Genomic DNA, 21,706 nt, shown 5'->3' with positions numbered 1-21,706 from the left:
TCTTTTTAAGGAACAGAATCCTTATTTTTGTTTTAAATTTATAAATTCCTACTTACCGTGTAAGTTGTAGTAATGTTCACCTGAAGTAACTTGGTGACCATTGCCTGGTGATGGTGCTGAGAGGAAGATTCAGTGTTGATTTCCTATTGGAATTCACAAATCTTTCTCTTTACTCTCTCAAGTGGTCTGTGAAGAGATATATGGAGAGAAGGTTGTGAAAGCAGTAGAGTCGTTCATTCCTTGTAACATTTATTGTAAGGAATAATAATATTCCTACGTGTCAGGTGCTGTTAGATGCTGGGGGATATAATGGTTTGCAAGTTAGCCCCCGTCAGGGGTGTAAGGTTTGTTTGGGGAACAAATATTCATTCAAATGAAATAACAAACTTATACATTCTGTAAGGGAAAAGTACCAGGAAGGATGGAAGTTTATAATGAGTCATTGGTGTAGTCTGTGGAGTCAAGGAGAACTTTCCTGAGGAAGGAACATTTGAGCAGAGATATTAATGATGACTAGGAAGGAGTAAGGCAGATGGAGAGGAAGAGCGTTCTAGGTGGACAAAGGTGTCTGGGTCAGTGGTGCCAGGGAAGATTCAATTCAAAAAGATCACAGAGATGGTGATAATCTGCACCTGGGCAGAGAGATTGGAAGCCAAAGGCATAGGGAGAAAGTGTTAAGTGAGGAGAAAAGAGGGCCTAGGACTAAGCCTTGAGAAACTCCAAGGTAGAGGAGGTGGAGTGGGAGAGCACATGGAGAGGAAGTGACTGCAGAGTTAGGAGGAAACCATGAGAGGGCTGAATCTTGGAAGCCAGGGAATGAGAGAGTCAAGAAGTGGGGAGTGGGCATTAGTCTTGATTGTTACTAAAAGGTTCAGCAAGATGAAATGACTGGATTTATGAACATGGAAGAAATGAAGCGTTTCTTGTAAGAGTGATTCCTTATTGGAGTGACAAGAGTTAAGGGCAGTGGTGAGCTGAAGGCAGCTCATAGCTGACTGTGTAGCTCTTTTGACTCTGTCAGGCTGGTGGCTTGAAATAAGCCATGGTGGAATACTTCTGCCAAAGGTGGCAAAACTTATAGGACCAGAGAATAAGTATTTTAAGCTTGTGGGCTAGGTGCTTTCTGTTATAACTACTCAACTCTGCTATTGTGGTGGAAAGCAGCCAGAGACAGTATGTACATGAATGGGCATGGCTGTGTTCCCATAAAGCTTTGTTTACACAAACAGGAGCCAGTTTGCTGACCCTTCAGGTACACGATGGAAATCTGCAAATGCTGCCCATCAGGGCCCCCTTTCCTGCAGCCAGTTAAACATTTGCCTGCACACCACTGGTTAAAGAGACAGTGGGTCGCTACAATGCTTTATAGAGATGTAGCAGGGGAGGGAAGGGTAGTAAGGGGGACGTGTGGTTAAGAGAGGCATTTTTTTAAATGAGAGAAACATGGAGTGAGGTTAAGTGTTGATGGGCAGGGCACAATGGAGAGAAGGAGGTTGAAAGTATAGGAGAGAAGGAAGAATTCACCATATAAATTCCTGAGAAGAGGGACGGGATTGGCCTTGGATGGCAGGATGCAGCGCGTTTTTTGTAGGAGGAAATAGTGGATACACAACAATAGGCTTGTAGATTTTATTGTGGGAAGTTTGAGGGAGTTTGGTCTGATGGCTTTTCTGTGTCAAGTAGGAGGTGAGAGAGGTGAGGTGTCTGTTGTGAGTGAGAAGGGAGGTTGAGAAGTGTGGGGAAATAGTTATGGAGTGTAGGAAACCAGCTTGGCTGGAGACGACACTAGATTGCTGGGCAGTGTTGAGGGCCGGGGAGGCTGCTCTTCTTTCATTTAAGGTGGTGTTCTTTGCCTTTTTGTGTGTTTTTCCTCTGGCAGCCCTCAGCTGTCTGAGTTGAAGCATGGAGAACGTGGATAGTTTAGAAGTTGAGTTTTGCTAGATTGGAATGATGCAAAGATAGAAGAGCAGAGGTATTAGGTATTACTGTCTTGGTAAGAGTGTCATTGAAATGATGGACGTAGACTCTGAACTGAATATGGAGAGAGGTGTGAAGGAAGGGGGCCAGTGGGGCTGGAGAAGTGGAGGTGTCAGTGGACTAGCAGTCCTTCTGAGTCAAAGTAACGTTTTGGTAGGAGTAGTTAAACAGGCAGGGAAGAGCCTCGGTGATTGTGGTCAGGGAGCAGAACGTGTAGATTAGTATAAAGGTTCTTAGTCTTGGCTGTGTACTGTAGTCAGTTGGGGGAACTTTAAAAAAATACTGATGGGGCCAGCCCAGTGGTGTAGTGGTTGAGTTTGTGCACTCCACTTCGGTGGCCTGGGGTTTTTGGGTTCAGGTCCCGGGTGCACACCTACACTGCTCATCAAGCCATACTGTGGCGGTGTCTCACGTACAAAATGGAGGAATATTGGCACAAATGTTAGCTCAGGGACAATCTTCCTCAAGCAAAAAGAGGAAGATTGGCAACAGATGTTAGCTCAGGGCCAATCTTCCTCACCAAAATAAATAAATAAATAAAAATACTGATGCCTAGGCCTTACCTACAGAGGTTCTGATTGTTTGGGTGGGGCCAAGCCTTGGTATTTTTAAAAGTTCCCAGGTGATTCTTATGTGTAGCCAGGGTTGAGAAACATTGGATTAGGCATTTTGCAGGTGGAGCAGTTTTAGGTAATGATCAAGTGCAGTTGTGATAGTGGGAGTGAATGGCTAGGGTGGAATGGAGGGAGGAGGTCACTGAGGTCACAGAACTGAGGGTGGGAATGTTGGATGGACCATCCATATGCATGTGGCAGTTAACCCAGCATGATGGCAGGAAGTGGACAGTGAGGAGCCAGGTGGGCCGGCACTCCGTGAGGAGTGAGGAGTTAAGTAGCTGTGAGGAGGGTGGCAGGCAACAGGATGGGTGCAGGTGGATAGTAGGAGCCTTAGGGATCAGGCTTTTGTTTTATTTTGATTTTCCGGAAGAGCTGGGGAGAAAGGGACTCAACTCTGAAGGACATGGTTGTGAGAGAATAAGTAGCCAGCATACCATAAGGTAGAAGGATTGGGGAGAACCAGATTGCACACCAAACGAGGAGTGGAGGGAGAGTTATGAGAAGAGGAGTAGGCTGTAGGAAAATTTACTGGTTATGAAGTAGCGTTTCTAGAAGGCAGAGTGGGAGTAAGAGTCGTCGTCTAAGGATAAGAAAGTTCAGAACTTTCTGGGGATGGTGGTATTGTGCATTGAGTACAAGTCCTCGTGGGTGTCATCTCAGCAACCTTTGAGAATGGTAGGCCCTGGAGGGCTGCATTCTTCACACAAGCAGACCTGAATGATGGTCCCTGTGGCTTTTAGTCTGGGCAGGAGACATAGGTACCATCATGTGGTAAGTGCTACGGTAGGAGTCTGAACAAAGTGATGGGGAGGAGGGCACAGAGGGAAAGTGCTCATCTCTTTCTAGGCAAGTCAAGAGGAGTCAGCTTGTCTCCTGCCTTGGGGCCTTCTTGTTGCTGTGCCAGTGTGTAGAATGCCTTTGTGCCCCAACTAGCCAGAAGCAGCCTTTTCTGAGCCCGCAAGGAAAGGATAACATCCCTAGGGTAAACTTTCGTAACATCCTTTGTGACACCTACTACTTTTAGATTTTACTTAATGTATGCTCTTTCCTCACTTGACTGTGAACTCCATCAGGGCAGAGACTGAATTCATTGAATAACCCTAGCCTAGCCTGCAGTGTCTGGCACACAGTAGCTACTTGGAAAATACCTGTTGGAATGAGTGATTTCGTTAGGGGACATCCAAGAGTGGTGGTCCAGGCAGACAGTGAATGGACGGGCAGTATAGGCTGAGGGGACAGTATGTGCAAAGGACCTTGCTCCAGGTCCTGATAGCTTCTCTCTCTGGCATAGAAACAGCAAGTAAGGAGAAAGTGGGATTCTGAGTAACACCTTAGATAGTTTTATTACTTGTTGCCTTTTTGTTCTTCTAATAGGCCAGTCCCAAGATAATGAAAAGGAATTAGCTGCACTCTTCCAGCTGTGGCTAGAAACCAAAGACCAGGCCTTCTGTAAGGTATGGTTTTTAAGAAATATAGATCTTTCTTACTGGGTTTCTAGAGCCCTTAGTTTTGTCAGAATTCTTTAGTCCATTTACCTGTTAATGTTTTCCTTTTCTACAGCAAGAAAATGAAGATAGCTCAGATGCCACAACACCTATTCCTCGGGTGTGAGTATGACACTCTAACGGTGGGTGGTATCCGTGAACCCGTAGTTGAAGGTACTGCGTGGTTCTGCGGACATACCTTATGTGTGTGTGTTAGAGCTGTAATGGACTTCAGAGACCCCTGGGGTCCACTGATTCTTACCTGCCCCTACAAACCTCAGGAGGACAGCACACTCACATCAGTGAGAGTGGCTCCCTGAGGACAGCTTCTGAATTGGGGAGGGGATTGCATAGTGGAGTGTCTGAGGGGGATGTGATCTACCTTGTGAGTGGGCATACTTTATTCCCTAAATTTCCCTCCTTCAGTTTCCATTTGAGAATGATTCATCTAATCCGTCTTCCTCATTTTACCTATAAAGAAATTGAGGTATGAGGTTAAGTGACTTGCTGAAATTTAGTAATAACAGGACTAGTAATACCAGGCTAGAATGTAGGTCTCTGACCTCTAGTCCTGAGCTCTTTATATCATGTCATCTCATGTGACTCTTTCCAGTCTGGGAAAAAAACCTCTTTCTCACCCAGCTTTGTGGAGGTATAATTGACATGTGTAAGTTTAAGGTGTCCAATGTGTTGATTTGATACACACCATAATGAGGTTAGTTAACACATCCATCATCTCACATAATTACCGACTTTTTTTTTGATTTTTCTTTTTAATTTATTTTTTTCCCCCAAAGCCCCAGTAGATAGTTGTATGTCATAGCTGCACATCCTTCTAGTTGCTGCATGTGGGACGCGGCCTCAGCGTGGCCAGTGAAGCAGTGCGTCAGTGGCGCCGGGATCCGAACCCGGGCCGCCAGCAGCGGAGCGCGGGCACCTAACCGCTAAGCCACGGGGCCTGCCCCCGACTTTTTTTTTGTGTTGAGAACATTTAAGATCTTTCTTAGCAACTTTCAAGTTTATAAAACAGTATTAACTGTAGTCACCAAGGTGTACATTAGATCCCCAGAACTTATTCATCTTATAATTGGAATTTTGTACCCCATTACCGACATCTCCTCATCTCCACCATTCACCAGTCCCTGGTAACTACGTACTCTTGTTTCTGTGAGTTTGGCTTGTTTTAGATTCCACATATACGTGAGATCATACAGTATACAGTCATTTTACAGTATACAGTCATGTAGTTATATGTTATACATCATACGTTGTACAGTCAATATATAATCACACAGTCATTCTTTGACTTATTTCACTTAGCATAATGCCCTCAAGGTTCATCCATGTTGTAAATGGCAGGATTTCCTTCTATTTAATGGCTGAATAATATTCTGTTGTATGTATATATACCACATCTTCTTTATCCATTCATCCGTTGATGGACACTTAGGTTGTTTCCGTGTCTTGGCTATTGTGAATAATGCTGTGATGAACATAGGAGTACAGATGTCTCTTCGAGGTAGTGATTTCATTTGCTTTGACAATATGCGCGGAAGTAGGATTGCTGGATCATATGTAGTTCTATTTTTAATTTTTTGAGGAACTTCCCTATGCTTTCCATAGTGGCCACACCAGTTTACATTCTCACCAACAGTGCACAAGAGTTCCCTTTTCTCTACATCCTTGCTAGCACTTATTTCTTGTCTTTTTGGTAATAGCTATTCTAACAGGTGTGAGGTGATATCGTATTGTGGCTTTGATTTGCATTTCCCTGATGATTAGTGATGTGGAGCATCTTTTCATTTGTGTGTTAGCTATTTGTATGTCTTCTTTAGAAAAATGTCTGTTCAGGTCCTTTGCCCATTTTTTAATTGGATTATTTTTTTGCTGTTGAGTTGTATGAGTTCCTTAAATATTTCGGATATTAACCCCTTATCAGTTTATGATTTGCCAATATTTCCTCCCATTTGGTAGATTGCCTTTTCATTTTGTTGATGGTTTCCTCTGCTATGCGGAAGCTTTTGTTTGATGTAGTCCCACTTGTTTATTTCTGCTTTTGTTGCTTGTACTGTGGTGTCATATCCAATAAATCATTGCCAAAACCAATGTCAAGGAACTTTTTCCCTATGTTTTCTTCTAGGATGTTTCCAGTTTTGGGTCTTACATTTAAGTCTTTAATCCATTTCAAGTTAATTTTTGTGAGGATGTAAGATAGGGGGGTCCAACTGCATTTTTTTGCACGTGGATATCCAGTTTTCCCAAAACCATTTATTGAAGAGACTATCCTTTCCCTATTGAGTATTGGCTCCATTGTCAAAATATTTGTTGACCATATATGCGATCGTTTATTTCTGGGCTCTTGATTCTGTTCCATTGGTTTATGTGTCTATTTTTATGCTAGTACCATACCATTTTGATTGCTGTAACTTTGTAATAAAGTTTGAAATCAGCAAATGTGATGCTTCCAGCTTTGTTCTTCTTTCTCAAGATTGGTTTGGGTATTTGGGGTCATTTATGGGTTTATACAAATTTTAGGATTTTTTTTTCTTTTTTTTTTTGTGAGGAAGATCAGCCCTGAGCTAACATCCACGCCAATCCTCCTCTTTTTGCTGAGGAAGACTGGCCCTAGGCTAACATCTGTGCCCATCTTCCTCTACTTTACATGGGACGCTGCCACAGCATGGCCTGGTAAGCGGTGTATCAGTGCGTGCCCGGGATCCGAACCTAGGCCGCCAGCAGCGGAGTGCACGCACTTAACTGCTACGCCACGGGGCCGGCCCTAGGATTTTTTTTTTCTATTTCTCTGAAAAATGCCATTGGAATTTTGATAGGAATTACATTGAATCTATAGGTGACTTTGAGTAATATGGACATTTTAACAATATTTTTCCAATCCATGAATATAGAGTATCTTTCCAATAATTTGTATCTTCTTCAATTTTTTAATCTAAGTATTGTAGTTTTCAGTGTACAGATCTTTCACCTCCTTGATTAAATTTATTCCTAAGTATTTTATTGCTTCTAATGCCATAGTTCTTTACTTAGGTTCCTGAACACCCGCACAGAGGGGCGAACTTGAATGTGGCAGAACTATTGCCTTATGCAATAGGGGGGTGTGGAACTCAATTTCTTGGTACTTTCCCTAGAAAACAGAAAAACTGCCCTTGTCATCTTACAAATTTGAAGTCCTTTGTTCCTCTAAGGCTGAGTGTTTTGTTGCCATTGGATTGGGCTTACTTAGCAACAATACTGAAACAGGTAAAAATGTCAGCCTCTTTCCCATCTACGTAATACCTTTCTGGATTTCTAAGAATCAAGTAATTTTGGAAATACCAACAGGAGTTACTTGGTAGGATCTGGAAAGTGGACTTCTGACCTTTACAAGAATAGGGTACTAATGAAGGGGCATTTTTTCATGTTGCAAAGGGAATGGTTTGGTGTTGGAGAAGGGGTGATGGATACAAAATTCTTTATGTTCCAGAAGAACTGACTATGTGGTGCGTCCCAGCACAGGGGAGGAGAAACGAGTTTTCCAGGAGCAGGTAAGAAATAGCTAGAACCCAGTGTAAATCTCCGCATGTGTGAGGCCGTAGACTCCTTGAATCCAAATTCTTGGAGGAAACACACACCCTTAACCGTAGATATTCTGTTGGTTGGGATTGTTTGTTGGGAGTGGAAATGGTGTGAGGAAAGGGAATGAGAAATGTTTTGATGACCTTTTCTTCCAGATAGCAAAATACGTTTCTATTTACCTCCTTGTCCCTTGGCTAGTGACTAGGGCTTTGGGGGCCATCTTTTTCCCACTGCGGTTGACTCAGTTTACCTAGTGGAATATTCTGCTTCCTTCTTGTTTTACTTTCTCCAGGTCAATCCCTTATTGTATAGGAGCTCTAGAAAGAACCCACTAATTCTGACTTAGGAGCCTTGTCCCTTTTCTCTTGGTAGGAGCGTTACAGATACAGTCAACCCCATAAGGCGTTCACCTTTCGCATGCATGGCTTTGAGTCTGTGGTGGGGCCTGTGAAGGGTGTGTTTGACAAGGAAACCTCACTCAACAAGGCTCGGGAGCACTCCCTGCTGCGCTCTGACCGGCCTGCCTATGTCACCATCCTGTCTCTTGGTAGGTGCCTTCTGTCTGTTGTCAGGGATCCCTTTTTCTTGCTCGTGTGTACTTCCTCCCCTCTCCTCTGCCCTACCTGCCGCACCCCCCCACCCCTTCCCGCCCTGATGAAAGGCTTTGAGGGTCAGGTGTAGCTTTAGGAAGCTTTCGAGTTTGGGACATGCAGGAGCATGTTTACCTTCAGAGATTTATGCCAGGAATTGGTGTTTCTTCCCTGAGGTCTGGGCTGACATTTATTTTCATTCAGGACTTGTTCACAGGCCAGCCACATAGCTAGCTTAACTGCAGGAATTTGCTTCCTCCAGAATGTGATTCCTTTAAAGATGAGGTTTTTAACCTTTTTTTGTGCCATGAATCTCTTTGGCAGTCTAGTGAAACTTCTGAACACCTTCTCAGAATTATGTCTTAGATGCACAAAATAAAATGCAAAGAGCTAACAAAAGAAACCAATCATATTGAAAGTTATCAAAATATTAAAACAAATTTATGCTGTAGAAATATATGTGTTTTTATTATGATATTAAATGACAAGATTTAGCAGCGGGTCTTATAACTCATGTTCTTTCCAAATAGTGATGAGTGGAAATGATATTTTGAGTTGTTTGTAGCAGCTGTAATGTGATATGAAAATATCTGATTTCTGTTGCAACATGACAGCACTGCCAATTTATGGTTTGTTACCTTTGTTCATAATTGAAGGAAATGCTTAAATCTCAGTTAAAGATGTAATATTTTTTCCACCTGAGTTCATGGACCCACTGAATTCTAAGGTGTCATGGACCAGTCTTGGCTAAGAGTGTATAGGAAACTGCCCCCAGAGGGCAGTGTCCATCTGATGCTGAGTCTGAGTAAGGGAACCGTAACCTCAGGGAACTCCACCCACCAGGGCAGGTACAGGGACAGTGTTCCTCAATCGAGGCCCTCCTTGACTCTTGAACTTTCCATTTTCTGGTGTCATCAGTTCGAGATGCTGCAGCTCGGCTGCCTAATGGAGAAGGCACTCGGGCAGAGATCTGTGAATTGCTCAAGGACTCCCAGTTTCTTGCACCAGATGTCACCAGCACTCAGGTAGGATGGAGAAGAGATTATTTTTGTTTTGTTCCAGAAGGGACTTAAGAAAACTTACAAGGAAACATAAAATATAATAACATAAATTTTTAAAAAACAAAGTGAAGAAAAGGAAACAAGCCTGTCTTGAGAAATTCGAACAGTATTAAGACCCGTACTGTCAGTGAAGCACAAATTTGGCTCTGAGTTTTTCTTCAGCTTCTACTAAAGGTTCGTAGTTCACCATCTCCTTCAGGTGACAATGACTCAGTCTCTCAGGAATCTTACAGGTTTCTCGTTTGGCTGAGTGATAGAGTGAGTCATTGGGAGTGCTGCCACCAGGCTGAGATGTGATCTGTTTATTAGCTGTGTCTTACACCCAGTGATTTTTCTCTGCTGTCTGAGTCTGACTTGTCCCTTATCCCCTTTGTTCTGGCCCTTAGGTGAATACAGTAGTGAGTGGTGCACTGGACCGGCTACATTATGAAAAAGACCCATGTGTGAAATATGACATTGGACGAAAGCTGTGGATCTACCTGCATCGTGACCGGAGCGAGGAAGAGTTTGGTGTGTGAGGCCTCTGGGCTGTGTGTCCAACTAGACAAGGAATGCATCTGACTTTCTGCCCCAATTCCATTATGCTTTTCATTGGCATTCAGGCGGGACGGGATTGTAGAGGCAGGAGTTAGCCCGTCGGTGAGGCCACCAGCGAGGCCTTGCCTCTTAATGAAACTACCCTCCTTACTGTGCTGAGGTGAAACTATTGCTTAAGCTTACAACTCTTGTTTACAGAGCGGATTCACCAAGCACAAGCAGCTGCAGCTAAAGCCAGGAAAGCCCTGCAGCAGAAACCCAAGCCCCCATCCAAGGTGGTGAGTGACCTGAGAACACCCGCCTTAGTGGTTTTGGGAATGGTGGCAACTAGGTCTTCCCTTAACTCAGTGCGTCAGGAACCGCAGGGCCGTGCCTTCCTTCAGTGACCTTCGTGAAATCTGCACGTGAATTTCTCTTTATCTTCTCATTATAGAAGTCCGGTAGCAAGGAGAATTCACTGAAGGTCCTCAGCAGCGGCCCTCCTGAGCAGACCCAGATGAGCCTCAGTGACTCCAGCATGCCACCCACCCCAGTCACACCTGTGACCCCCACCACTCCAGCTTTGCCTGCCACTCCTATCTCCCCTCCACCTGTATCATCAGTGAGCAAAAGTGGCCCTACTGCTGTCTCAGAACCAGCTAAATCTAGCTCAGGGTAAGCTCTTCCATTTCTTCTCCAGTTTTCTGCCTCCAAAATCCTTCTGTATGCATGTCTTAAGTAGTCTGCTTTTTGTTTCCCCCTGATTTTCCTCATAGTGTTCTTCTGGTGTCTTCACCAACAATGCCACAGCTAGGAACAATGCTTTCCCCTGCTTCCAGCCAGACTCCACCAAATTCTCAGGCCACTGCCCGTGTTGTGAGCCACTCTGGCTCGGCTGGACTACCCCAGGTGCGGGTGGTGGCCCAGCCCAGCCTTCCTACTGTTACGCAGCAGTCAGCAGGGCCAACACAGACGCTGCCACAGATGCCGGCAGGACCACAGATTCGGGTTCCAGCCACTGCTGCACAGACCAAAGTCGTGCCCCAGGTAAACAGGGACAGTGGACACAGAGGTGGTCTGAAGGGTCCAACTGGCAGTCTGGGTAAGGACTGAGGAGCCTTAGATTATTGCTACTGGTGATGTTTATCACAACAATGCATTTAATGTTCAAAGCTGGGAAAGCGTTTTTATAAATTGTGTTTTATGTGTTGGGAATCAGAACTTCTGAGAAGGTTAGTGATTTACCCAGGGTGGTAATGTCAGGACCCTGGTAGAGGTAGGATGTAAATCCAGACCTGTGATTCCAAATCTCAGGCTCCTTCCAGTGTGCCTCTCGTCTTAGCCATGCACTAACTCGTTGTGTAATTTTAGAGAAGAGTCTTATCTTCTGCCTCAGTTTCCTTTACTGTAAAAGGGGTATAATATTTGTCTTCAAGTAGGAACAAAATGAGATGTTAAATGTGAAAGCATTCTGAAAATTAAGATGTTCTACACAAATCCAAGAACTTGACAGTGTCCATTTTAGAGCACAGGGAGCCTTCAGCACTGTTATATTAGAAGAACTTTTAGAGGAACGCTTCCTGGGTGGTGACATGCTGGAGACTGCTTGGCGTGCTGGTCTGCCTCTTAGTGTCTAATTAAGTTCTTGGCCTCACGCTTTGAACTAGACAGTAATGGCCACTGTTCCAGTCAAAGCTCAGACCCCAGCGGCCACTGTGCAGCGGCCTGGACCTGGGCAGACGGGGCTCACGGTGACAAGTCTCCCTGCTACAGCCAGCCCTGCAAGCAAGCCGGCCACGAGTTCTCCTGGTGGCTCTGCCCCGAGTGCTTCCACAGCTGCCGTCATTCAGAATGTCACAGGACAGAACATCATCAAGCAGGTAGGCAGACGTCTCTCTGGGTGGATCTGACTCCCTCGTCCTAAAGCAAAGGATGGTTGGAGATCTTAGTGATTTGTGATCTTGTGATCTTGATCTTTAGTTCATAGGTATTTCAACTGTGAGTTCCCACCGAGGGCAGTGCAAGCTTTGTAGATGCTGAAGAGATTTGTTTTGTTTCTTTCCATATAATTCAGCATTTAGTAGCTGAGTTTCTGGATTTGGAGTAGACTCTGAATTTAGTTAAAATCCTAGTTTACCACTAGTAAAAGTAGAATATATTTGTACTTTCTTGGTTATGAATATGGAAGTATAACCATTGAACTTCAAAGAATTGTTAGGCAAAATAGCAACTAATACTGATAGGAGTGCTTAATATGTGCCTGCACTCTGCTGTTAAACATTTTATAGATATTAAATAACTTAATCCTCATAACAGCGTGGGGTAGGCACTTTTGTTATCCCCATTTTACAGATGAAGAAATAGAACCATGTAATGATAAAGGAATGTTATTTTTTTTCATGAAACAAATATTTACTGAGTGCTTCTTGTGGGCCAGCCACTGTTCAGAGCATTGGGGATTTAGCGGTATGTTACACAGACTAAGTCCCTGCCCTTGTGGAGCTCAGATTCTCATAGAGCTTGGGACAAACAAGTACTTCAGGGTCGGGTACAATAAGGGCTATGAGAATCAGTCAATGGGAAGGGGCAGAGAGTGGTTTTGGCTGGGTGGTCAGAGAAGGACTGTCTGAGGAGGTGACATTTGAATTTGAAGGAGACGTGAATGAAGTTAGAGAATGCCATGTGACGATTGTCTGGAGGTGAAGCAGTCCAGCATAGCAAGTGGAAATGCCTCGAGTCAGGAGTGTGTTTGAGGCACAACAGGAAAGCCATTGTGGCTGAAGCTTAGTGAGCAAGTCTGGAAGAGTTGGAAGGCAGGTTGCTTGAGAGGATGCCAGTGGTTACATTATGTCAACTCTGGTTTTGATTTAAATGGGACACGGGGAACCATTGAAAGGTTGTGAGCCAGAATGACTTGATCTGGTTTACATTCAAGAAACCCCTGGCTGCTGCCTAGAGTGGCCTTTGGGGGACAAGCGTGGGAGCAGCGGCAGGCCGGAGGCAGTTGCAGCAGTGCAGGTGAGAGGTGGTGCTGGCTTTGTGTGAGTGAGCAGTCACCGGGGTGGAGAGAAGTGCTGGGATTCTGAATATAGGGTTGAAGGTAGAGCCAGTGGTTTGATTATGGGGTCTGAGAGAAGGGAGTTGAAAATGACCCCATGGCTTTTGGCTTGAGTGACTGGGTAGACAGTGGTATCATTTACTGAGATAGAGGAAAACACGAGGTGTGGAGACTGAGACAAGCCAAGAGAGGACAGTGTGCTCACAAAGTCAGCACCTGCATCAGGTACATGAAAGCGTGAGGAGATGAGGCTTGAGACAACCACTCATCGGATGTAGACACTGACGGCAGTTGGCAGGGTCCAGTGGATTGATGGCTTCTTGGGAATGAGTTCAAAAGAGAATGTAAGGTGAGAAAGAGGAGACAATGAATATAGGTAATTTTTAGAGCAGTTTTGCTTTTGAAGAGAGCAGAGAACTGGGGCTGGAGCGGAGATGTGGAGTAGAGCAAGGGTTTGTTGTTTATTTTGATGGGAAATGTTATAGCATGTTTGCATTCTGATGGCAGTGGTCCAGGAGAGAGGGGAAAATTGACAGAGAAAGTGCCTGAGGCTAGAAGGGTTGCCTCTGTTACGCATGGGAGATTGGCCTTACATGGGAGTTGGATATGAACCCAGAAACTTTGGCCCCAGAGCCCAAACTGTTAACCACCATGCAATGCTACCACTCTCAGAATGAAGGTTTATTGGCACAACAATAGACAATTTTCAAACCGTTAGGGAAATGTGAATACATATTAGGTAATATTTATAGGTGATTATTAGGTTTTAATAGGCAGTTATTTTTTCAATTTAAAAAATCCTTTTCTAGATTAGAGATGTGTACAGAAGTATTGACCAGCAAAATGATATATATTGGTTTACTTTAAGATATTCCAACTCCTCTCGGTCCCCCACCCCCCAAAAAAGTGGGGAAGGATAGATAAAACAAGATTAGCAAAGTGATAACTTTTGAAGCTAGGTGATGGGTACATGAATTTGTCAACTATTCTCTACTGCTGTGAATGTTTACCGTTTTTTTTTTGTTTTGTTTTTTTTTGGTGAGGAAGATTGGCCCTGAGCTAACATCTGTTGCCAATCTTTCTCTTTTTGCTGAGGAAGATTAGCTGTGAGCTAATGTCTGTGCTCGTCTTCCTCTATTTTTTGTATGTGGAAAGACACCACAGCATGGCTTGATGAGCGGTGCATAGGTCCGCGCCTGGGATCCGAACCTGCGAGCCCCGGGCTGCCGAAGTGGAGCTCACAAAGTTAACTACTATGCTACTGAGCCTGCCCCAATGTTTACCATTTTTCAAAATAAAAAGTTAGAAAAAATATGAAACACACATACTCATGAAATGGAGATTTGCCTAATTATACTACATAACCAGTTTAGCATTGTGGATCCCTTTGTCAGTGCTGTGTCTTCCCCATCCAGGTGGCAATCACTGGGCAGCTTGGTGTGAAGCCCCAGACAGGCAACAGCATTCCGCTGACAGCCACTAACTTCCGTATCCAGGGTAAGGATGTATTACGTCTGCCGCCCTCTTCCATCACCACAGATGCCAAAGGCCAGACGGTTCTGCGAATCACTCCGGACATGATGGCCACATTGGCCAAGTCCCAGGTGACCACAGTCAAATTGACCCAGGATCTCTTCGGGACAGGAAGTGGCACTGCAGGCAAAGGCATCTCGGCCACCTTACACGTCACTTCCAATCCAGTCCATGCAGCTGACAGCCCTGCCAAGGCCAGTTCAGCCAGTGCCCCTTCATCCACTCCAGCAGGTACCACTGTGGTCAAAGTGACTCCTGACCTCAAGCCAACAGAAGCTTCGAGTTCATCTTTTCGCTTGATGCCAGCACTTGGTGTGAGTGTGGCAGACCAGAAGGGGAAAAACACAGTGGCCTCCTCAGAAGCAAAACCAGCTGCCACAATCCGCATCGTTCAGGGCCTGGGAGTGATGCCTCCCAAGGCAGGCCAGACCATTACAGTTGCAACCCATGCCAAGCAAGGGTCCTCAGTGGCCAGTGGGTCTGGAACTGTCCATACTTCAGCGGTGTCCTTGCCCAGTATGAATGCTGCCGTGTCCAAGACTGTGGCCGTGGCTTCTGGGGCTGCGAGCACCCCCATCAGCATCGGGACGGGAGCCCCCACTGTGCGGCAGGTCCCTGTCAGCACCACAGTTGTTTCCACATCCCAGGCTGTGAGTAACATTAGTGAAGAATAGCCCTTCTGCTTAGGAAACTTCACAAGGCTCCCTAAGAACTAGGAAACTTCTCTTTTTAGGAGTAGAGATTAGAATCCCTGTCAATATCACCTCATTTGACCCAAACAGACTTTTTTGTTTAATTTTGAAACAAATTTATGAAAGTGTAGTACGTGCATACATTCTTATAAAATAGTAAAACAGTACAGAAGTATACAGAGTAAAATACAAAATTTCTTTCACCACCGTCTAATTTTCCCTTCATGAGGGCTAATTACCGTTGGTATTTTGGCATTTATCCTTGTCCTTTTCCTGAGTATTTTCATACATATACACATAGTTACAAAAAAATCCCTATGAGATACCTTAATCTATATATTGTTCTGTGATTTGCTTTATTTATTTAAAAATATGTCTTGGGTATCCATTGGATAACCATTCTTCTGTTAAAGGATGTGTTTTCACTGTTAAAAACCAGTGCTACGGTGAACGTTCGTGTATGTGTTTACGAACATGTGTAAGTATTTCTGGAGCGAAAGTGCCTAGGATGGGTCACGGAGGTATACGTATTGGAAGTTTTGGTACTCCAATTGTGCTACCAAAAAGGCCATACCAGCTTACTTCTTTTTCTGTCTTTCCCCTGGTCTTCAGTGAGGTTGAGCATCCATTCATATGGAGATTGGTATGTGCTCTCCAGTCCTGAATAAATCTTTGCCAGTTTTCTCATGGGGTATTTGGCTTTTTCATATTGTTTGAGGTGGCCCTTTATATCTTCTGGATGTTAAATTCTTTGTGTGTGTAGAAAATATTTTCTTCCAGTCTGTCATTTTTTTAATCTTGCATATGGAGCCTTTTGCTCTACACGTACTTTATCTGATTAGATCTATCAACATTTTCTTTTGTGGTTCCTAGGTTTTGTGTTTGTCCCTTTCTTCCCCGGGGTTATAAAGATATTAGCCTTTATTTTCATAAAATATTTTCAGAGTTTTAAAAAAAGTATAATTGATAATCCATTTGAAATATGTTTTTGTAAATGACATGTAGACATCTCATATTTTCCAAATTATTCCAACATCATTGACTAGTTTATCCCTTCCACATTAACTTGAAATGTGACATTTATCAAAAACAAAATCCCATATCAACGGAAGTGTGTTTCTGGGTGCATGTGTGTTTATTCTTTAGCCTCTAGATAAGGAGCACAGCTCTGTATAACAGGGTGCATATGGATGGTAGAAAACAGTTTTACTTTTCTAAGCAAGCTGTATGGTAAAACCCCAATAATTTGGATAAAAGCCAGAGTGACAGAGGAAGCAGAATATGCATGTTAGTAAAACCAGGTGACCAACAAACCCTGAAGTATGGTGTGGCTTTAAAGGAAATATTTACTTAGGTTCTCACGTCACAGAAGTTAAAATAAGGAAGCAAGGAAATAGTGCTTACTTGATCCACTTTTGTTTTTTTCTCTTAACACAGAAAGATAGAATCCAGTGGTGTCTACCTTGTTATAATCAATCTAGATAAATACAACTGGAGAGCATTTAGTGGGGCAGGAAGTATTGAATGGTACTTTTTTCTCCTGTCTGGTCAGCTGGTTAGGCTGGTTCATGAAGGGACAGTTGTAGTTGGTTTTCTGGTGGTCTGAAGTGTATTAAGCAACTAAGGCATTCTTAAGAAGAAAGTAAAACCATAAGTCTACCTGGAGGCACCATCTTGAGAAATTACATTGTCTGTTGACATCGTTCAGTGCTTTCTAATGGGCTACAAATTGTGAGTCAACTCTGGAGATTGGAGTGGGGACCGTGAAGCAGTTTTGCACCCAGGGTGCCTGGCTTTGGAGCTAATGTGCCCGTAGGAAATGTTGATGCTTTTTCTTAGCATCCTATTAACCACCCCGCTTGAGTCATCTTTTAAAATCAGATTTACACAAGATTGTACTGTATATAAATTCTGTTACCAACCAAGGGTTAAAAACCAGGCAGCCTAAAAGCAGGTGATACAATGACCTAATCTTAACCATCCTGAAACCTCAAAGACTCCAGGCCTTTTCAACTTCCTTTTTGTTCCTCTTAGGCCTTTTTGGCTTTAGGGTTGGACTTTTCACTTGGTTGAGTTTATTATTAATGTCCCCTAACTAACCTCTCTTATCTCTGCGAGAAGCGGAAAGCACCTGGAGAATGTGACCTGTCCCTAACCTGAAGTGCCTGCTGTTTGCTCCCCCGAGTGAGCCTGTGCTGCAGTGAAGCAGCAGCTGTGCAGTTGCTGTATTAACCCTTGAGTACCTCTGTCCTTCTTCATATTTACTTTAGTTTTTGTGTGCCAAGTATTGGGGGACACACGGATGAGTAAGAGCCCACCCTCTAAGGAGCTCAGACTCTTACTGTGCTTAAGGGAACACACACTTTCCTTTGTGATTTAGGTACACGTTTTATCCTGATGAGAGCAGTTATATATGGTTGCTGCTGCTTTAGGTACCATGAAAGAGGATGATAACAGCTCAGATGACACCTAAGTATAGTATTTGAGCACTTCACTACAGCATATGAGCAGTTTCATGAGGGCTGCCTGGGCCCACACCTCAGGAGTGTAGGGACCCTGCAGGGCACAGGGAGTGAGAGCATCTGGATGCTGCTGTCAGCTCTTGTAGGGGACACTTGATATTTCCTTATCTCCTTCCTTCCCATAAACCCGATTGCTTTTTCTCTTTAGGGGAAGCTGCCTACACGGATCACAGTTCCACTCTCTGTGATTAGCCAGCCTATGAAGGGCAAGAGTGTGGTCACAGCCCCCATCATCAAGGGCAACCTTGGAGCCAAGTAAGTGCTGTAGTGAGGGATGAGCAGGGCTTCTGGATGGTTGTTTGTCGCACACTGGGAAGGCAACTGGTTTTTCTGGGGCTCTCTTTTGATATTTCTCTTTTGTTGTGCTCAACAATATTTATTGAGCACCTAATATTGTTTTAGGTGGTGGAAATAGAACAGTGATTAAAATAGACAAAAAAATCCATGCTGTCTTCAAGCTTACATTGTAGAGTGAGGAGAGAGATAATAAAGTAAAATACTGTATGGGGTGGTGATACATGAAGAAAAAGCAAGGCAGGGGGCGGGAAGTGCTGGGACAGGGTGGGGTGGTGACGTGGCTCAGATGGCAGTTTCCAATGTGGACATTAGGACAGGCCTCACTTGGACAGAGAGCTCTAGGTGTGATAGTTCAGAGGATGAGGGCTTCCTTGGGAGCCTGGGATTCCTGTGGCCCTGACTTAGGGATAAAGGGCATGATGAAATCAGTCTGATGCTCTCAAGGCAGCTACTTTGCGGGAATTTCTTGTCAGGAGCACACACCTCCCTGGGGCCCCGTCCATTACCCTTTGATCAAGGTATGGATGTCAGGGTCATTTTATCCAGAGCATCAGAAGCCTTCAGGTTTGCTGTTTTCTTTAATCATGGGAAGCATAGAAGCTGGAAGAAAGGTCGTCTCGTCAGTGGTGTCCATTTCAGTCCAGAAAGTTGGAATTTTCACTGGACACCAGACCCCTCCCTGTTTTCCTTCAACACATGGCCTAAGTCTGGGCTGGAGATAATACCCTGTCCTGTTGTTATACCTCACTCCTGCTTTCCCTCCACAGCCTCAGTGGGCTGGGCCGCAACATCATCCTCACCACCATGCCAGCGGGTACTAAGCTCATTGCTGGCAATAAGCCCGTTAGTTTCCTCACTGCCCAGCAGTTGCAGCAGCTTCAGCAACAAGGTCAGGCCACGCAGGTAAGGTCCGAGGCAAGCTATTGGCCATACCAGTCTGCTGTCTCTTTCCTTTACTGTTGGTTCTCAACTGATGAGCCCATTGGCAATCTGCTGACCTCACATTCTCTCTTCATAACAGGTGCGCATCCAGACTGTGCCCGCATCCCATCTTCAACAGGGAACAGCTTCTGGTTCCTCCAAAGCAGTCTCTACTGTTGTCGTGACCACAGCTCCATCTCCTAAGCAGGCACCCGAACAACAATGACTTGGAGAGAGAAAGATGGCTTCCATAAAAGCCCATACCTGGTCTGCCCTTGTGGCCAAAAGGAGCAGGGAGGTTGCATTGTTCCTCTAAGCTTGTCCGTATAAGGAAGGCCAGTAGTGGGATGATGGCAGCAGTGGCTTGGATTCTGCTGCCACACTCCATAGTGGAGTACACTGAGAAAGGTTCACTCCAGGTTTCTAAGGTCTGGTCTATACTGATCGAGGAGAAGCTTCTCTGTTAAGAATTGTGTGAGGTCATAGTTGTGTCATACAAGCCAAAGTTCTCTCCTGAGAGCAAGACAGAGGGAAGGCTTACAGTTGCAGAGTGTGCAGGTAGTGAATAAGCCTCGTTCTATATGTGGATTGTGTTTTTTAGTTTCTGGTCGTCTCCATGCCTAGCGATCTGGTTAGGAGTTTTGTGTCCAGAAATTTTTATGTAACTTATTTTTTTAACGAACCTATTGTACATCTTTATCAAATAGAAACCTAGGCTTTCACCCCCTAAACTGTAAGGTTACTTATTCTTTTGACCAGAATGAGAGAATAGCAAGATTCTTAGTAAGTTGGTGGCTGACTTGATAACTACGCGGTAATGGAGAGGCTGTAAGATGGGAAAGAAACATAGGAAGTGAGATAGTGTGAGTTCCCTGCAATGGGATTAGTTTGGCACTTCCTCTTAAAGGGGGGGTATCGGGATGGTGATTGTGGTCCATGTCTTCACCTGCTGACTTTGTCCTCCTCATCAAGCCTGTTCACGTGCAGTTCCAGAGTCAGTGGGCAGAGTTGGCCAATGCCAGCAGAGATGCTGCTTTTGCAGCGTCAGCTTTGTTGCAGTTCAAGATTATAGGTTCTGCTTGGCTCCAGAGCAAGAGTCAGCAAACCACGGCCCTTGGGCTGCCCACCTGTTTTTGTAAATAAAGTTTTATTGGAGCACGGCCTACGCCCATTTGTTTTATGTATTATCTATGCTTGCTTTCAGTTAGAAGGCAGAACTGAGTAGTTGCCATGGAGACCATATGGCCCTGAAGCCTGAAGTTTTTCTTATGTGGCTCTTTAAGTATAACTTGCTGACTTCTGCTCTGGAGCAAAGATGGCAAAAAGAGTGGGTGTGCCTACTAGGTAGTACCAACCACACAAGAGGTCACTCTGCATTTACAATTCCTTTAATCCTGGTTATTTCACACGTCTCTGCCTCCAGCGAGCTATAGGCAGAGCTCAGAACAATATTTAAAATGTAATAAGTAATTAAAGCCCTGGTTGTTAACAATACATGCCTCTTTTGTATTGGAGCAGGGGTTGGATGGTAAAGCTTTTCTACAGTGACAGGGCTTCCGTATCTTAAAGTATCCAGATTATTAAAAATGTATCTTTAATCTCTGGAAATTTAGTGATGATCTTTTATGGAGTCTAGGTGAGGACGTGGAGTTGGAGGGGAAAGAATTGGAATGGCCTAGTTTAGAGGGGGTTGCTGGGTGGAAGTTGAGTGAGTAGGCAAGTTCCAGAGGAGCAGAGAAGGTTCGAGTGGCTTGTTATGTAGTGGTTTTATGGACGTCTCATTTGATTCCTTTTTTTCTTTTTAATTACTTTATTGAGGTCATAATGGTTTATAATATAGTGTAATTTCAGGTGTACATTATTATTTATCAGTTTCTGTAGACCTCATTGTGCTTACCACCAACATTCTTAATTTTTTTCCATCACCATACATATGTGCCCCTTTACCCCTTTCACCCAACCCCCTTCCCCTTTGGTAACCACCAATCTGTTCTCTTTATGCATGTGCTTGTTTATCTTCCACATATGAGTGAAATCATAGGGTGTTGGTCTTTCTCTGGCTTTTTTCACTTAACATAATACCCTTCAAGGTCCATCCATGTGGTTGCAAATGGCACGATTTTGTATTTTTTATGGCTGAGTAGTATTCCATTGTATATATGTATATACATCTTCTTTATCCATTCATCAATTGATGGGCACTTGGGTTGCTTCACTTCTTGGCTATTGTGAACAATGCTGCAGTGAACATAGGGGTGCATAAGTATCTTTGAATTGTTGATTTCAAGTTCTTTGGATAAATACCCAGTAGTAGGATAGCTGGATTGTATGGTATTTCTATTTTTAATTTTTTGAGAAATCTCCATATTGTTTTCCTAGTGGCTGCACCAGTTTGCATTCCTACCAGCAGTGTATGAGGGTTCCCTTTTCTCCACCATCCTCTCCAGTGTCTGTTATTTTTTGTCTTGGTGATTATAGCCATTCTGACAGGTGCAAGGTGATATCTCATTGTAGTTTTTTTTTTTTCTTTGCTGAGGAAGATTCGCCCTGAGCTAACGTGTGTGCCAGTCTTTTATTTTGTATGTGGGTCGCCGCCACAGCATTGCCGCCGTGAGTGGTGTAGGTGTGCACTGGGGAACCGAACCCTGGCTGCTGAAGCAGAGCACACCAAACTTAACCACTAGGCCACTGGGCCTGCGCTTCATTGTAGTTTTGATTTGTATTTCCCTAATAATTAGTGATGTTGAACATCTTTTCACGTGCCTGTTGCCCATCTGTATATCTTCTTTGGCAAAATGTCTGTTCATATCCTCTGCCCATTTTTTGATCGGGTTGTTTGTTTTTTTGTTCTTGAGTTGTATGAGT

The 21,706-nt window shown here is 44.1% G+C and overlaps 1 protein-coding gene across 6 annotated transcripts in view; it reads left to right on the top strand.

The window, feature by feature from the left end:
* Nucleotides 1-20,002, top strand: part of NFRKB (nuclear factor related to kappaB binding protein) — a 37,288-nt gene extending 17,286 nt beyond the window's left edge. For 5 of the 6 annotated variants that reach the window (XM_014793741.2, XM_087433927.1, XM_087433929.1 and 2 more), the window contains 14 exons: nucleotides 3,969-4,048; nucleotides 4,155-4,201; nucleotides 7,560-7,620; nucleotides 8,024-8,198; nucleotides 9,160-9,266; nucleotides 9,689-9,812; nucleotides 10,038-10,117; nucleotides 10,273-10,493; nucleotides 10,595-10,865; nucleotides 11,486-11,698; nucleotides 14,292-15,059; nucleotides 17,772-17,878; nucleotides 18,688-18,823; nucleotides 18,942-20,002. In XM_014793741.2, coding sequence (XP_014649227.1) covers nucleotides 3,969-4,048; nucleotides 4,155-4,201; nucleotides 7,560-7,620; nucleotides 8,024-8,198; nucleotides 9,160-9,266; nucleotides 9,689-9,812; nucleotides 10,038-10,117; nucleotides 10,273-10,493; nucleotides 10,595-10,865; nucleotides 11,486-11,698; nucleotides 14,292-15,059; nucleotides 17,772-17,878; nucleotides 18,688-18,823; nucleotides 18,942-19,067 — 2,516 coding nt within the window. In that variant the 3' untranslated portion in view covers nucleotides 19,068-20,002. The remainder of the gene's footprint in view (nucleotides 1-3,968; nucleotides 4,049-4,154; nucleotides 4,202-7,559; nucleotides 7,621-8,023; nucleotides 8,199-9,159; nucleotides 9,267-9,688; nucleotides 9,813-10,037; nucleotides 10,118-10,272; nucleotides 10,494-10,594; nucleotides 10,866-11,485; nucleotides 11,699-14,291; nucleotides 15,060-17,771; nucleotides 17,879-18,687; nucleotides 18,824-18,941) is intronic. The other variant, XM_014793739.2, reaches the window with a different exon arrangement.
* Nucleotides 20,003-21,706: the final 1,704 nt, after the last annotated feature.

The sequence above is a fragment of the Ceratotherium simum genome, chromosome 7 (assembly GCF_057802395.1).
Source record: "Ceratotherium simum simum isolate JZ-2026a chromosome 7, ASM5780239v1, whole genome shotgun sequence".
In the NCBI taxonomy this organism is placed as follows: Eukaryota; Metazoa; Chordata; class Mammalia; order Perissodactyla; family Rhinocerotidae; genus Ceratotherium; species Ceratotherium simum.
This window is presented reverse-complemented; position numbering and strand designations above follow the sequence as displayed.